The sequence below is a fragment of the Gouania willdenowi genome, chromosome 7, assembly GCF_900634775.1.
Source record: "Gouania willdenowi chromosome 7, fGouWil2.1, whole genome shotgun sequence".
Taxonomy (NCBI): domain Eukaryota; kingdom Metazoa; phylum Chordata; class Actinopteri; order Blenniiformes; family Gobiesocidae; genus Gouania; species Gouania willdenowi.
The window spans coordinates 13363703-13381044 of NC_041050.1; the positions used below are offsets into that span (position 1 = coordinate 13363703).

At 36.9% G+C, this 17342-nt stretch overlaps 1 protein-coding gene across 1 annotated transcript in view; it reads right to left on the reverse strand.

Moving 5' to 3' along the window:
- The window catches only part of samd10b (sterile alpha motif domain containing 10b), a 61883-nt gene extending 44786 nt beyond the window's left edge, over positions 1-17097 (reverse strand). The window contains exon 1 of the mRNA XM_028453466.1: positions 16895-17097. Within this exon, the coding sequence (XP_028309267.1) occupies positions 16895-16907 (13 nt within the window). The 5' untranslated portion in view covers positions 16908-17097. The remainder of the gene's footprint in view (positions 1-16894) is intronic.
- Positions 17098-17342: the final 245 nt, after the last annotated feature.

The following is a 17342-nucleotide window of genomic DNA, read 5'->3' on the forward strand; positions in this document are numbered from 1 at the left end:
TTTGTCGACCCTTCAAGGAGGTCATTAAGTGGCACTAAATACAAGAAAAAAAGACGAGCAAAATGTAAAACATTTAAAAGAAATTGTAATGTGTAAAAGTGGAGCTTTAAAAAACAAACAATGGCAAAAACAATCAGACTAACTGGTTTTGTACACGATCTGCGATTACACAAACCTTCAGTAAAAGCAAGAACGGCTGAGCTAACCTATACTCTGTCTGCTAACCATAGATAAATCAGCTCTTTATAATGCCACATTAACACATCTTACATGTAACTACAAGGATTTATGCAATGGGTAACCATCCCAGAGCAATGCAGGATTACGTTTGAGTAAATGCTGGTGGTCATGCACTCATCTGCCTCCTATTGAGCTACACTTCGTCACACGTGGTCTCTAAATCAATGTAGTGCACTCTCACAATCATGGCTCAGTACTTTATTGAGTGTCCTTTAACCACAACTACTTCCCCTTCGTACTCTTCCCGTGTCATTACACACTACCCTTGTGTAAATTCTGAAAGCAGTGGAAAACAGCAAAAGAAACCATAAATAAAATGTACAAACATGCACATGTAACACAATTGTTATTGAACACAGAAGAGTCTGGCATGGAGAGAATGATGTAAAGAAGTGGGATTAGTGCCTCTGCCACATGAAATACAGCCTCACTTTCATCTGGGCTGTGGAAAAGACGTAATCGGCTGCCAAGACCACCTCCTCAGGCCAGTTAACAACAGCACAAGACTGGAAGTTGAGAATTGACCTGGGAAAGCAACTAAAATTCTTAGAAGCTGTTGTCACTACAGCTTTGCAATCTCAAAAGCCTTTAAAAAATAGTTCTCCTGGAGCTTAAGCCTGATATATGCTACACGTTACTCTCTGCATCAAGTCAGACCCCTACACCTTAACATTACATGCACCTCCCAATAATCCTGAGTGGTCCGTAAGGGCTGTGATTAGTCTGCTCCAAACCTCTCCCCCGGGCATTGCCTTTTCCAGCCAACACCGCCATGTTTCAACTTTTTGCAGAGCGATGCGAGAGTTGACGGATTGAGTCAAAGAGAGAACCGAGACAGGCAAAAAAAGCCAGTGTTTTATTATTTCCTTTCATGGCTGCACCAAGTGTGAAGCATCGCCAAACAGATAAAAGGTGTGTGTTTTCTGATATTATTGCTACTCTGCCTCGTTTCTGTACCAAACATAAACCGAACATTAAAAAAAGGCCCCATATGCTCTGGAGGCTACCAGTGGAGCACAGACATGATGTCATGTTTGAAGTCTATAGCTTGATAAACTTTTATACTTTGCATGTTGCATATGTTCATATTGAAGAATAAAACGCACGTTTTGAAACCGTTGTTTTCATGTTTGTGTCCAACAATACACACGGTTAGGTAGGTAAGTAATAATCTTTAAATTGCATTTTAAGATGCTTAACTCATTGAGTGCCACTGACGTCTATAGACGGTGGATTTTGTGGAGGAGTGCCGGAGAAACGGGCGGCCAATGGGCTGTGAGCTCATAGGGGTGGGATGCAGGGGGTTGGCAGGCCAATCTCTCTGCAAGGCCTACAACATGCTGGGCATCACAGGGGCCAGTAAGCGAAGGGGCATCAAGGAAGTCACTGAGGCAGCAGAAGTAGCTTCAAGTTGATAGTGGACTAGGCAAGGGGAACCGTGGGTGAAGTAGTCTACCTGGACACAAGCTGGGACCAGATCAAGTCCGGCTGGGTCACCTGGGTGAGAGTATATGATTTTCGACTCTATGACTCTGGTCATGTGTCCAGGTCGCATCACTAGCTGATGTGTTGCAGAAAATAAAGAATAAATGACTATTGTGAGAGTTTGTTAGTTATCTGCATCAGGCTAATTCCTAAATAGAGAAAAGTTACTGGATAAAAGAAGGTGGAGAACATGAACAACATGGGCTGGTTGAAGGCAGAGCTGATGACAAAGGACGGTCAACAACAAAGAGCGAGGACATTAGTAAGAGACAAAGTGTGCTAATAATGTGTTTGAAGTAATCGAGGTAATAAAATGACAGATATGCGACATATCAAGAGTTATATTGTACGCAAAATAGAAACTGGCAATACCTTCTATAATGATATAACTTTATTTTAAAGTTTATTTTGCGTTAAAATAGTAGTTTTAGGAGTCTTTCCAGTGCTTTCCATTAAGAATTTATTAAGGAAACAAAGCAAAACAAAAGATTTATATGGTTTGTCTCCATTTGAATCAAAATATATCAACATTTTGGTCTAAATTACCAAGCCCTAAATTGAAGTTTTTCTAGACAGACAATAAAAAACAATGATTGGCAGGAACATACTTTGAAAACTGTATAAATACAAGAGAAAAAAAATCCTCACTACCAGCGAAATCACACAAACCTGTAAAATGACGCTTCTTTGACAGGCAGTGATGCTTAATGGACAGCTTTCAAATGCTGGCCTGTTTCAGGCAAAGACAAATGATCCTACACCTGGTTGCGCTCGCATCGTCTTCGTCTAAGTGTCCTGTCCCTGTCGCTGTTAGTCTGTTAGCACCACGCTGAGCTGATTAGGGGTCTGACTCTTCCCATCCAATTGCCAAGTTATCAGCTTCACTCCCACACTGCCACTTTTCTCAGAGCTTTCAGTCAGATTGACGTGCTTATTATGTGCTTTACACACAACGTGCACATGCACAATCTTAGTCACTAGCTTGACAAGGCTGTGTCTCTCAGGTAACACAGCTGAATGTGGCTTTTTTAGTTTTGTACTATCAATCATCCATTTTAGCATTCTCACACGCAACCTTGTATGTGTCATTCTTTTTGAACGTTGCCAGATAAGCTTTAGCACCCACTCTTTTCTCTGCACCTCTAAACACTCAGCAACACATTCATGCACAATAAACACACCAGACATCATTTTAACAATGGGCACTATTGACCCACTTTACTTGCTTCTTCTTTTACTAACATATAAATCAATAACTTAGCTACTATATTTGCTCATGTCGCCTCAGTGACTAGCAGTGAACCATGTATAAAAGAGTAAAGAAAAGCTTTAGTAAGCATTCATTATTTAGCATTCTGCTAATAAAGTCATTCTCAAGTCCATCACTGTTGACATCTCAAGCTATTTCTATTCTATCACTCACACTGCAACCTGTCTTTTCTTTTCTCTCTTGAGAGCTTTAAGGTCTGTCTGTGTCAGTTTATGTGTGTCAGCGTTTGAGTGCGAGCGTGACCCGAAGCCCACAGAACACGACTAACCTGATATGTAGGGCGAGAGCAAAACGCTGGAATGACAGGATGTAACCCGGTCCTCACTACATCTGACTGATGGATCTGTAACCTCGACTGCCTCACTGTTGTTAGATGTTTTGTAACATACGTCATCACATTCATATACAAAGTCAGAAAGAACATCCACGGAATGCCTCCTTCAATGTGTTTGCTTTCCTTAAACATTATATTTTAAAAAGTCAAAGTGCCATGACGACATCACACAGTTGTTCGTTTTTGGGCTGTAACAGAAGCTGGGTTTCCACAACAGATTTTTGCAAAATAAAAGTGGTATTTCTAAATGTCGACAAAGTAGAACTGCACTTTGAACGCGTTTCCATTGAAGATTGCGTTGGGCAAGAGTTTCGTAACTCACGTAAAATCTCATCCAGCGGAAGATGAACGCTCTAAACCTCCTTATAACACTCCGTATTACTTTGTTGTTTCACATCTAATGTGGCACTAATAATTCTAAAGTATAATGCTAAAAAATGTCTTGGTCTCCGCTTTGGTCTACAAGTACCGTGCCATGTTTTCTCTGAGAGACGTGGTCATGTGACCAGGTACGTCATGTTCTGTGTGACGTGTGTTTGCAGGAAAATTGTTTCAATAATGCTTTTCAATAAATTTTCAATACATTTCAATATCTAAACGTCTAAAATACCTCCTCATGGAAGAATAAAACTTTTTTGCGATATTTGACTGCAAAACTCAGTTGTTTCCATTACCAGTTTTTATTGTGATATTTAGATTTTGCACATTTCCAAGGGTAATGGAAACGGAGAGAATGCACGCTTACAGACATGATACAGAAACATTCGTGCAAGTCTATCACACATTTTACCACACTGAGAGGTAGACCTGAACACAGTTGTTAGAGCCCTCTCTGGTTAACATGGTTTGCTGAATAGTTTATTTGTATTAACAGCCTGCAAGTAAACCAAGTTTAGAGTTTGCCCCAATAGTGCTCACAGTCTGTGGTATCAGCACATCTACCGTCCTAAACAAAGATAAATATCCAGGGAAACTTACTCTAGTTTGTCTAAATCTGACTAACTGGGGTTTATTTGTATCATTTGTTAACCTTAAAGCCTCTTTAACCAATACAGACAATCACAACCAGCTACCTCTTGTCCAATATTAATGCCAAAACAATCCTAATCAATTAAAAACCTTTAATGCTAATTTACTACAAAAGTCTCTTTTATTTAGATCATCTCAAATATGGAATAAACTGCCTAAAAAACTGAGAAACTCAACAAATTTGCATGTATATAAGAAAAAACTAAAAACCCAGTTGTATATGTGACATCGAGACATGTATTGTTGTATTCTATTCTGTTTTTTGCTATTGTATATTTATTGTAAATAATTTGCTGCTTTTAATTAGGGACCCCAGAAAGACCAGCAACCACTATGGTGGAAGCTAATGGGGATCCCAATCAACAATAAACATTTGTTTTTTTGGTTTTAACAAAATCAGGTCAAAGGCTTACATTATAAGACTAAGATTACATTTCATGTTGTGACTACAAGAAAAAATGACAAGAAAATCAGAGTGCATGTACGTTCACATAAAAGCCTGCATGTCAGATTAAAGTACTCACATATACTCTATATAAATATATATCCTTGTAGTGGGGTAAGCTGTAAATCTCTGTAATGTGCATTTTCCTCTGACGTGAGGATCTTTCTGATGGTGCCATATGGCTTTTACATCAGCCAGCACTTCCCTTGGGCTCAGTGCGTGTGGGAGGGGAACAGGGAGAAGTTTGTGAAGTGAAAATGTCACACGTTCAATGAACAAGCAAAGAAATGTGGGTTTGATGTTACCGTGGAAGGACTTTTTTAAATGCAATTCCATGGAGATACTGATGAATCGTGATTAGATGACGGGAGAACGGGCATGATTTTTGTAGAAAGTATATATAGTAGACAGTGTGGTGTGAGGGGAATAATATTCAGCAGATACATGTTAATGTGTGTAAAGAATGTCATCGAGGGGTTAAATAGAGCAACAGAGCAATGAGCTGCATACCAAACAGACCAAACACTGACACTTGGCTGCCCATTGACATGGTAAATTCATTGCTCTTTCAAGAAGCCGTCTGACAGCAAGGGGAGACCAAATATTTAGCAAATATTTGTAGTCACAGAAACTTCAGAATTCTTCCCATTGAGAACTGGGCAGAATAAGTGTGTGAAAGACGGTGGGATACAAACACAAGTATGGAGAAAAACTAAGATGAAACAAAAGCTGAGCCTGTTTGTGACAAAAACACCAAAGAATCTATTTATTGAAGATACATTTAATAAGTGGATTTCTTCATTTAAATGTAAAACAAACCAAAAGTCTTCAATGATGTGTTAAAGGTAGGGTAGGCGATTTTCAAAAGCTAGCATGATTTTGTGTAGCCTCGCTGATGGCTCCGCCTTTACCCCTCCCCCCTGTGCTCCGTCTCACTCAGAAGCAGACCTCAGCTCATCAGTTCCATTAAAACTACTACGTTGTCTGATGTCTCATTCAGCAGTAAGTAAACAATAAACTTTACCATTATATATGTTAAAAAAACGTGACCAAAAACTCTGTTTTAACTGTGTCAGCGGTGACGCGCTTTCAGTGTGAGCTTGTGCATACGAGGGGTCGAGAACGAGCAGGGAGGCAGAAAGACCTGATTGGTTAAAAAAATGGTTTCATTGGTTAAAGTTATTACAGGTATACAGCTGCTACAGTTGACAGATTTTCTTAGTTCCTTTTTCAGAGCACATAAGATCTTAATTTCTGTCAGGTGATAAAGAGAATTTCAACCAAAAACTTAAAAAGTGTATCTGGAGAAAATCGCCTACCCTAGCTTTATTGTAAAATATTATTAATCTATCGTTTCTTTAAGACATACTATTATTATACTATCCTTAACCCTAAATAATCCTGATTATGAAATATATCCTTTCTCAGGTCTACTTTTTTTAAGGCCTATTTTCTGGAACAAAGAGTTTCAAAACATCTGGTTCGACTAAATATAAATCTAACAACAACACAAGCGTTACGTAAGCGATGAGACAATTCAGATATAAACAACCTCCTGGAGTCAGATTATCACTAAAGACTGTTTGAGAGCAAGTACAAAAATCCAAAAAATTACTTAGCAAATACAAAGTCATTTTAACAAACTACAATAACAGATTTTTAAATGTAAATGCCTTCTGATTAAGGACTAACGTTAGATATAAACGTTTGAATTTCTGCCTTACTTTCATAAAATGTGCGAGAGTCTTGATCTCTTATCTCTTGATGTGCGACAGCTAATGTTTTGACTCTGATAAATGTCTTACGTATCATAACAAAAGAAGAAACATGGTGAGCCATGCGCCATGCCAAAGTGAGGAGGGACAATAGATAAAAACGAATGAATAAAATGCTGAGAAAACCTCAATGAGTGCTTGTTTTCCTATTGATGTTCTTGTTGATTCATTTCTGTTCACTTAAAACCCAAACCTCTGACTGTCTCTCTGAATGCTTCTCAGGTTTGAACACGAGGGTAAATTAATTCTATTCTAGCAGAGCAGATGCCAATGAATCTTGCCCCATACCATGCAATTAGACTGATAGCAGTAATTCAAATGATTTTCAAGTGGATGGACGTGACTTGTGCTCTCTAACGTGTAAAAATGCATACCCTGTTATGCTGTTGATGTGGCCATTAGCCATTTTGTTTAATGGACTATCTGCACCACGTGCTTTGCTGACCCAGAGCTTTCACTGGGAAGAGGAGGCCAACCTATTAACAATGAGTGAAAAGCTCTGAGCTCACCCTATTGCACGGGGCCACGGTTAATTAGGATGTTTGTTTAGCAAACTCTAACGGGCAGCGTAGCAAATGAAGGAAAGGGCTGACTGGTGTCCTTGAGACGGCAGCCTGAAAGACATCTGGCCATGGACGAGGAAGAGGATGTTAAGACTTTAGAGGAAGATCGGCTTGAATCAAAACAAAGCTGTGATGTGATGGTAGAAACCAATTGTGGGTGATGTCAATCAGCATGTTACTATAGCACACAATATCCTGAGTCATTATAACACCTATTGCAGGATAAAAAGATAAAAAGAAAACAATACTTTGCTAAAATGATTGACTTTTATGTAAGAAACGCTAAATTAGAGAAGGAGGTCTTGAATAAGCTTTAATGCATTAACACAATCAATAAACACTGTTTCAAAGTTAAGCTATACAACTGCACCAAATAATGAGTAATTAGAGCTATTCTTAAGAAAAACTACATCTCTTGTATTTTCTTTCACCCCTACACCCTTTCAGCTCCTGTCTTTGTGTGAAGATGGCTAATTAAAGGGGAGAAATTGGATATGGGCTTGTGAACACACTAATTCAGAAGGAGGAAGGAAAAAGAAGCGTGTGAGGAAAGCAAGACGGTGGGTGGGGGGGAGGTGAAGAGGACTAAAGAGGATTTAAAAAGCTAGTTTTTAACATTGGTCCGTATTTCAGCCGAGGGAAGGCACGGGATATGCATGTCACAAAAAGGAGAAACAACGTATTTTTAGTAGACTATGAATAAAAAACCCAACTTCATTAAATGTTGATTGGTGTTGCAGTGGTTTCTATACTAGAGGTGGAACCATAGACAATGTTCACGAGACAAGAAGATACGACACTGGGGTCACGAGACGATATTTTTAAAAGGAAAACACAAAACAATATTTGAAATAGTTTTATTTAAAACTGGGCATACCTAAATATACTCTGTGTATAACCTTTTCAACTCAGGTGAATATTTAATATAAAAATAAACAATAACATAATTTTCCTATTTTAAGTGCAAAAAGTGGCACTCTATCAATAGAATGGACTGACAATTCATGCCAGTCTTAAATTGAAACTAAATCATGACAAAAAAAAATAATAATTTTTTTTAAAATCGTATCTCTGCAAGAACTTGGCATAACATTTTTATTTTCTATTTTATTACATCAAACTATAACAGTCTACACAGCCCAGATTTAACATTTGAACATGTTTTTTGCAACAATATTAACATTTTGACATTTTCTGGCTGTAATTTCTGCTTTTCTGTCAGTAACAATGACTGCTATTGCTAATTAACATTGAAGGCTTCATCACAGACTCTTCAATATTTTGCAGGCCGGCGAGATCACGGATGCTTCCAAACTTAATGACTGTGTGTAAATTCAAGTCCTATGCACTGGGTCATGGGTTGAAACAGTTAGTGCAAGAGGTCAAATCAATAAAATCAACAACTCATTACAAGTTGTGCATTAGCATCAACTGCCAAATGCTCTTTGACCGTGCTCACTTGTGTGGGAACAAAAAATGCCTTTTTTCCTCACAATGTTACCCATTCAAACCTACTTATGCACACACATTAACAGAGTTCATTTCAAGTCCTTAAATACACTTAACGTGGCAGATTTTGCTGGGACAAATATTCAGACCCTATATAACATCAAACGATAAAGTCCTTTACCTCTACATGTGCAAACAAACCGTCATTGGTTTTCTATTCATCAGGAGAACACATATTTTAGAGTCAGATACTTTACTCAGGATGATGTATCCAAGTAGTTTCCTTTGACTTGTGTCAGAAAACCACTTGAAAGAAGTTTGCTGGGTTTTCCAAATTCACACTAATCACACTTCACCTGTCAATCACCTGAAGAATACGATCAGATTCCAGTCTTAAAGGGGCAGTATTATGAAAAATTCACTTTATAATGGTTTTGCTACTACAGTGATATATATCCCTTTAGCCTCATTCAGAGGGCCACAGTTTAAATAGTTATCTTTCCCTCCTCCGTTGTTATTCCAAATTCTGTAATAAGTCAGCTCCAAACGGGCGGGTCGGATTTTTCTTACGTTGTGACGTCGCGAACGAGGAAAATAATGTGAGAATGTCAGCTCCTCCCTCTCAAACTACCTCACAGCTAAAACAAACACTGCAGTTTAATATAGATTATATACACACACATCTAATATATATTAATTATATTACAAGTCCTCTCTCTTAACCACTAGTCCCTTTATATTTATATAAAATATTTATGTTCATTATATAGATTATCCAGTATATAGTAATCCTAACCCCAGTGTGACCGCTCACAATCCATTATATCACCTCGTATCGCCTTTGACATGATCTGAAATCTGAAAATAAACCTCAAATACTATGTTGTTGGGGTACTTAGAACCAATGCAGATGGGTGAAAAATAGCATAATACTGGACCTTTAACACTAGTGAAATAGTTCTGCCCATGGTTTAATTCCACAAAAATATGCTGTTTACCTCTCTTTGAAAACAAGAGTTGTTTATTGTAATCAGTGTAATTGTTAATATAGCAAATAGCTGAAAGAATAATTAACATAAAATACAAAACTTACAACAATCAGTCAGTAATCAAGCTAGCTCTGAATAAAACAAACCATGGATGATTATTAATGTAAATTTGTTGGTATTTGAGGTTTTTTTTTTCCTCCTTGGATTGTGTTTCAAATGTCTCGTTCAAAGTTGTCACACAAAGGCTGACAAGTGACAAACAAATGTTTTATCATACCGTACAAGACACAGTAATGACAACAACTATTCTATTTATATCTTTTGCCTGTACATTACATCATTAATATAACGTGTCCCATAGAGGCTCCTCTGCTTTGGAATAATTGAGCGTATATCCCCCAATAAGATCCATATTCTCCTACCCACTCTTTAAAAGGCAGTTAAACAAACATCTAATCCATTTATAAGTCCTCCTACATTACGTCTAATTACTTCATGCCATCTCTATGCCTTTTCACTATGATTACAAAATCCACATGTAATATGCATGTTTGTATTTGCATGTGTATACGAGTGTATGTATATATGTTTTGATTTTGTATTTCTTTTGTGATTCTTCAATAAATAGTTTGTTCAATATTTCCACTGTCTTTTGATATTGATTTTTGTGCACAGTTTATATATATTATTTTTCCTCATATATCAAAGATTAATTTAGCATTTTGTCTCCTGATTTTATAAGTGTTTATTTGTTGGCCTTTATTTTAAATTGTATGTGTTTATTGAAAGGGGTGGAACTCTTATACAAGCCCTTTGGGCTTTGTTCCCTCCTTGCACCTTTAATGTTGTTTTTTTCTTTAATGTGTGCTAAATAAGTCAATTAAATTAAATGAATGAAATTACAGTATTTGAGTATGGTTTGCATTGAAATGCCTATTATTTAAGATATTTTAGCAATTACATCAATGAATACCTGATTTGAACTGAAAGAAAACAAGAATAGTTTATTGCACATGTTTAATGTGATAGACCCCTGCTATGACCTCTTCTTTTTTAAATGTGAATTTTGTGTGATTTTTTTTTCTAATTCAAGGTTCTCTTTTTAAAAATGCTGAGTGATTAATTTTTGGTAGGGCAGGTTGTTTTTTTTTTGTTTGTTTTTTTAAAATAAAAAAATAAATAAATAAATCAAATTCGGAATCAAAAATCAAGTTTTTAAAGTTAAAAAAATTGAGATTTTGTTTTGCGCTAAAGTCGTGCAGCCTTACTTACACTTAATCAAATTAAAGTCATCCCCCTTTTGCCTATTTCCACTGTTCACACTAGGGCAGGGCAATTTTGCCTAAGAAAAAAATGTCTGATTTTCTAACGAAAAATTCGAATTTCGATTTGATTTTTTTTTTTTTTTTTTATGCATTTAAAAATGACTGCAGACATCAGATATTTTGTTAAAAGTGCAACTTTATTGCTGTGACTGTCCTCAAGAGTTAAAATGCATAGAACAATCCCAAAATAAAAAGTAAATGAGGCTCTGCATTTTCAAGCTTCAACCCAGGTTTAGGCAAAAGTGCAACAGCAACTTCACAGTAGCTTATATATTTTATTAGAAATAATAAAAAAAATAAACTCTTCCCTTAACATCTCAGCGTAGTGCAAATAAAAAATTAAACATGCCTGTGGCACACATATAGCATACTCAAAGGGTAAACAAAGAGGGGGCTGGCTCACATCGCGCTACGGTAACCCACAAGGACGGAACGCGAAAAAGTCTGAAAACACTGTGGTGGGAAAAAAACCCCAAAACAAAAAAAAAAAAAAACGTCTTTTTTTTTTAAACTCGAATTTGCAAAATAAAACTTGTTTTTATCTACAAATTCGATAAATCGATTAAAATCGTTACTCTACTCTCTGCCAAGAATCCAGTGGATCAGACCAGGTGCAGCTGCAAAGCAGTGGTGGATCAGAGCGTTGATGACGGATGACAAAAAAGAGAGACCACTAGAATTCTCCATGCATTTTATATTGAGCCACATCAAACTCCCTGCTGTGAAGAAGCGGCACAATGATGGACAGGAGGGAGAATGTAACCTCCTGCTGGCGCCATTACACATACATTTCCTGTCTAAGGGCCCACTGAGTCACTGCAGCCAGGACTGGTCAATCCACCATTACTATTCCTTTAGCTCAAACCCCCAAAAACCCATTTGGCTCCAACACCAAATGGATGTAGCCTATTGCAGGCAATGTAGCACGCCAGGAAAACAACAAAAGGGGTATTTGTCGGAGCTCACACTTCTCCTCCCCCATCGTCCCACCAACTGTGGCCCTGCCTCCTCCTCCTCTGCTTTATCTGCATGTTCACATTCACAAACATAAACATGGTCACCACAACACATTCGTGCTATTGCACACTGACTGTGACCCTGTCGAAAGTGGAAAGATCAAATTATTTTACAGATGAGTAAGCACCCAGTTATGTGACCACATCAGACTAAATGAGTGTGTTGATTAAATATGACACGTTTGAGGAAAAAGTAATCAATGCACATGAGATTAAAAAACTCAACACGCCATATACAAATACAAAAGACTTACATTTTGAAAGCAAAACAAACAAACAAAAAATGGGTCTCACATCTCTGACATAATGATTCTGTCTACACAAAATGTGTTTTGCAGTATTTTTAGGAGAAAGAAAAATGGAATTTGAGCGACACGGAGCATATACACATTTCGACTCCGATTTCCATTATCAGCATGGCAAATAGACTCCATCAGCACTCCTGCTGTGGACTGTCAGCTGAAGTTCCCTCAGATAGATGAAGATGTGGAGCTTGAAACAAACAAAGGCTGTATTTTTTTACACTACAAGTCAGTTATGTGCCATCATTGATATTATATAAGTCTGTTTTTGGTTTTTTTTGTTGAATGTGTGCAAGTGTAGCCATTTTTGGATTGACAGAAGCCACCATAGCATCAGTGGCCCAAATCTTTTACAGTCTACACTGAGTATAGAATAGAATAGAAGCTTTTTATTGTCATTGCACAACATATACAATGAAATTAAGGTGCTCTACAACAATTAAGAATGACATATCACACACACACTTAAATAAAAAATTGGAAAAATAAATATAAATATATAATACTACACAGCACACTATATACTAGGGCTGCACAATTAATAAAAATTTAATCGTGATCACAATTTTGGATGACACGATAAAATTAACCTGATGTTTGGCAATATTCACATTTAAAATTTGGGCTCTGCACACTATAATAATGTATTTATTAAATTAGCCTTTGGTAAATTTTTAATTTATTTGTTTAGAATAATTTTTATTTAAAGCTTCATATTGCACTGTGAACAGTACACATATTGTTTGTTTAAAATTAATAAAATAAAAACAGATTTTTTGATAGTAAATAGTTTTGATTATAATCGTGATTACAGTATTGATCAAAAATAATCGTGATTACTATTTTGGCCATAATCGTGCAGCCCGACTATATACATTACCATAACACGCAATATAAAAATATAAACTCAAATATTGGTGAGATAAATACAGTAAATATGGGTCGTGGATGGAAACCATGCCATGCTTTGCTTTCTGCCGCCACAAACTACACTGACATGCACAGCACATAGCCATCTATTATATGCCAGCTTATCTCAGATATGACAATGTAGCCACATACCCTGGTTGATTTAAAAAAGCGAGTAATAAATCTTACCCAATTGCCCTTGCTAACCAAGAAAGAAACATAATGGAATGAGTTACTGTGCAGCAGGCAGTAAAGAGGGAAAACATTTAATGTCTCCCCCCAATTTACATGAAGATGAGGCAAAAAGAAGAACTTACATACTGATCAGCCACATGTACAGTAATTGAAAGCGGCACATGGCCACGGGTGGGGGTATTACGGTGAAACTGTTGGATTGCTTGATTGGATTCAAAATATGTCAACATGATAATTATATTTTGCTAACTTTAAAAAAAATCAGTTTATAAATACAATGACAAACAGTGAAAAAGTGTCAAATCTCGGTTCTCTGCTTGAACTCGTAATCAATCAAACCTCATGCGTGAAACAGTGCAACCAACACTCATTAAAGTTTCAGGTGCAACAGTGCTGTGATAGGATAGCATTAATGCTGGGGGCTCGGGGTAAATTAATGATGTTTCAAGTAAACTATAAATCAATTAAAAATGCTCCAAGATTCCATGAGACGTTTATTCATATTTCATATCTGACTGAGCCTCCTTCAAGCATTCATGCTAAGGAATCACTAACCTGCTTCAGTAGACAGCACAGTTAGAAAACGCTCTTGGCACTATGCTGCTCTCACACACACACGCACACACACACACACACGTTGTTGTCCGTGTGCAGGGAGAGCTTCAGATTAGACTTCACTTAAGTAAGAGAGCCTGAAGCAAACGCCAAGCAGCCAAGCGCAGGGAAAAGAAAGAGGCAGAACAACAATGATACAAATGATCAAAATATAATAAGGAGCATCTTGGGCACAGCATTATTATAAGCTGCATTTAAAAACTCTATAAATATAGATATATTCACAAAAAATTAAACTGTGAAATGTAGCATGAGTATCCCATCTTAAAGGGTAACTGTAGTGGAAATGTATAAACACAAAATATGTTGAATGTTGCCAGATATTTGCAGTTAAATGGATCATTGATCCTGATCATGATACCATTATCATTCACGTTTTAAATGCTTGTAGGAACTTTCTATACTCATTAATAACAATAAAGTAGGTCCAAATGTATGGGCAGGGCACCCGATTTTTATTTTTGTTTTTTTTTTTAATCACGATAAAATAAACAATCCGAATAAAACTCTGTGAACCAACAAAACTGAGTCACATTTCATAAAAACAGTCAATTACAAACTGAAATATCAATTTTTGAAATTTCTCTAATGATGAGAGGTTAATATTTAAAAAAATTTAAAACTGATCCTTTTGAGACAAACAAATAAATAAACGCTGGTGAAATTATTACTTCCTTGGCGGAGGTAAGAAACAAAATATGTGCACATTTAATTTAAAAATACACATTTTTTGAATGATTTTACACCTGGAAATACAATCCATGGAAAGCAGCTATCTTCAGCCGGATGTGACGACAAGTCACTGATTTCCGGTGCAGTGTTTACATTAGACTCAACATGATTCTTTCAATTTCCTTTTTATTTAGATTTTCTCTACATTTTCTTTAATATACTTTTATCTATTACAACGGACAAAACCAGGATGTTTGTTGAAACAACTCCTAATGTGTCTCAGGCTGTTATTATGTTATTATGAGCTTTTGCTGTGCATAGAAGCAGCCACAGCTGGCAGTCAGTTGCACTGTTTACATATGAGACGTTGTGCTCTGTGGCACGGTTGAGTAGGAGAAAGAATGGACTTCCCAAAGAACGAGTCTGGGAAGACATTGTAGCCAGTTAAAGAAGGAAAATCCATGAGGAAGTATCTGATGTTGAGTCTCGGCAGCTCTAACTGCAACGTCCCAAAGCCAGTTTTTCAGATTTCCAATGAAACAAACATGAAAAATATTACATCTTAAACTTTATCTATAAAGCAAGGAATCTCTGTCTGTCTGTGTGTCTGTGGCTCAAACATCTCTGCGGTTCAGGGATGGACAGAGCTGAGACCTTCAACATGGCTGCTACTTGGTTCAATGGTGTGCAACGTTGGATCTGTTTGGACGCCCCACCTACACGCACCACGGGAGCGGACAATTTCAAGAACTGATGTTGACAGGTAGTCATGGTAACTCAGGATACGTTAGAACAGCTCAATGTTGACTTTCTGAGAAGTGTCTTGCGACAACACGTATTATGAAATGGCGCTACACAAATAGAAATGGATTGATTAGTGAAGAAAAAAAATTAAAAACAAGAATCAACAGAAAAAGTTAATTTGTAGTTCTAACTCTCTCTCAGCAGGCTGCAGATGTATGCTAGCCTACATTACAGTGCTAAATATATACCTACATACTATGGGCACTGTACTAGTTATTATAATTCATTATACTTAAAGAAGTTATTAATTCACTTGATTATATTCTACCTTGTTAAAGGGTACAGCTAGTATGGAAACACTTACGGCCAATTTAGGGACTCCACTCAAACTAACAGATGTTTTTGGAACACGGTAGCAACACATGGAAGCTTGAATTTACCATCTACACATTTTGCATTTTTGACACAACACATTGAACGTTCCTCTTGGGGCTAAGAATAGCCTAAAACAATGTGGAAAGAAATAGTGCTAGCGTATAAGGACAGGACAATATATCATGCGACAAGATACAGCAATATTAAATCATCACAAAATAAATAATCAATACCACAAGGGGTTGATGCAAGCCTTTTTCAAATGAGCGTGTCTTTCCAACCATAGGAAACATAATCAATGTCCAAAAGGTCTCAATTGCGGCCAGAAAATGTAGCCATGCTGTGTAGACTGTTCTAGTTTATTGTTTTTTTTTTTTTTTGTTTTTTAAATTGTTATGCAAAGTTCATGCAAAGATAAAAATATTTTTTTGAAGAATGTCATGGTGATGGCAAAACAGCAGGTGTTTCTTTCAAATTAATTTTTGTGTCTTTTTTTTCCCTTTACAAAAATATTGTTTCACCCATTTTTGCCAAAAACTTGCGATGAAATACAAAATCCAAAGCCGATCCAGATGAAAGTGTGTAGGATAGTTGACGAACCAACCTGACATATTAAGTCAAATTTTCAAGATCATTTTTGAAATTTTGCCAATGATTAGAGATGGGGATTTAACTATTTATGAAACTGTATCCAGAATTGATATTTTGCACCGGATACCCTCCAAAATGTAATGGAATCTTCCATGGTACAAAGTGTATCTTTGGTTCAAATTTGGTCAAAAACCGTAATTTTGACGTAATCCTGCTAAAACATCACCAAATAAATAAACAAATAAACAAACACTGGTTAAAATATTTCCTCTATGGAAGAGACAATAGGGAAAATTAGCAATGACAATAATAATAATAATAATAATAATAATAATAATAATAATAAGATTAATAATTCTGTAAAATAATTCAAATCAATAGTTTTGTACTACTTTTACATTTATAATAAATGAACAACTCTAATAAGTTTACATTCACGATGCTATTGTAATATTAAAGAGAAGCGACCACTACAAGTGCTTAAATCAGAGTGTATATTATATATTAGTTGAGATGATACTCAGCAGCTTTGTGTGGAGCTTTGTATAATGACAATAACAGAGGGTCCTACCGTCCACGGCCATACTCGGTCTCAGCGTGTATCTCTCCGTGGTGTCAGCAGGACTCTCCCATCCTCCCGTCAAACGGATTAAAGCTCACAGTGAGGATGAAGATGAGGATGAGGATGAGGAGAACCTCTCTGAGACGGCTCTGTGGGACAGAAGAAGAGGAAGTCTGGTCCAGTGTGTGGGCTCACTGCCGCCTGGACCAGTCCTGTACGAGACGCTCCTCCGTGGCTCCGCCCCCTCCCCGCACCTGACAGCCGGCAGACAAAAGGTCATTACGCGCCCACACCAGCTGTTACCGCTGCTTCTGTTTCCCGCTAATGTCCCTCTGACTCTCTGTCTAATAACATGCCTTCTATAATCTACGCTTCTCATTTTTCATTCCTTATCTATTTGTTTGTTTATTCTTCACCATTGAAACCACTGGGCGCAATGTTAATGTCATAGCTTCTC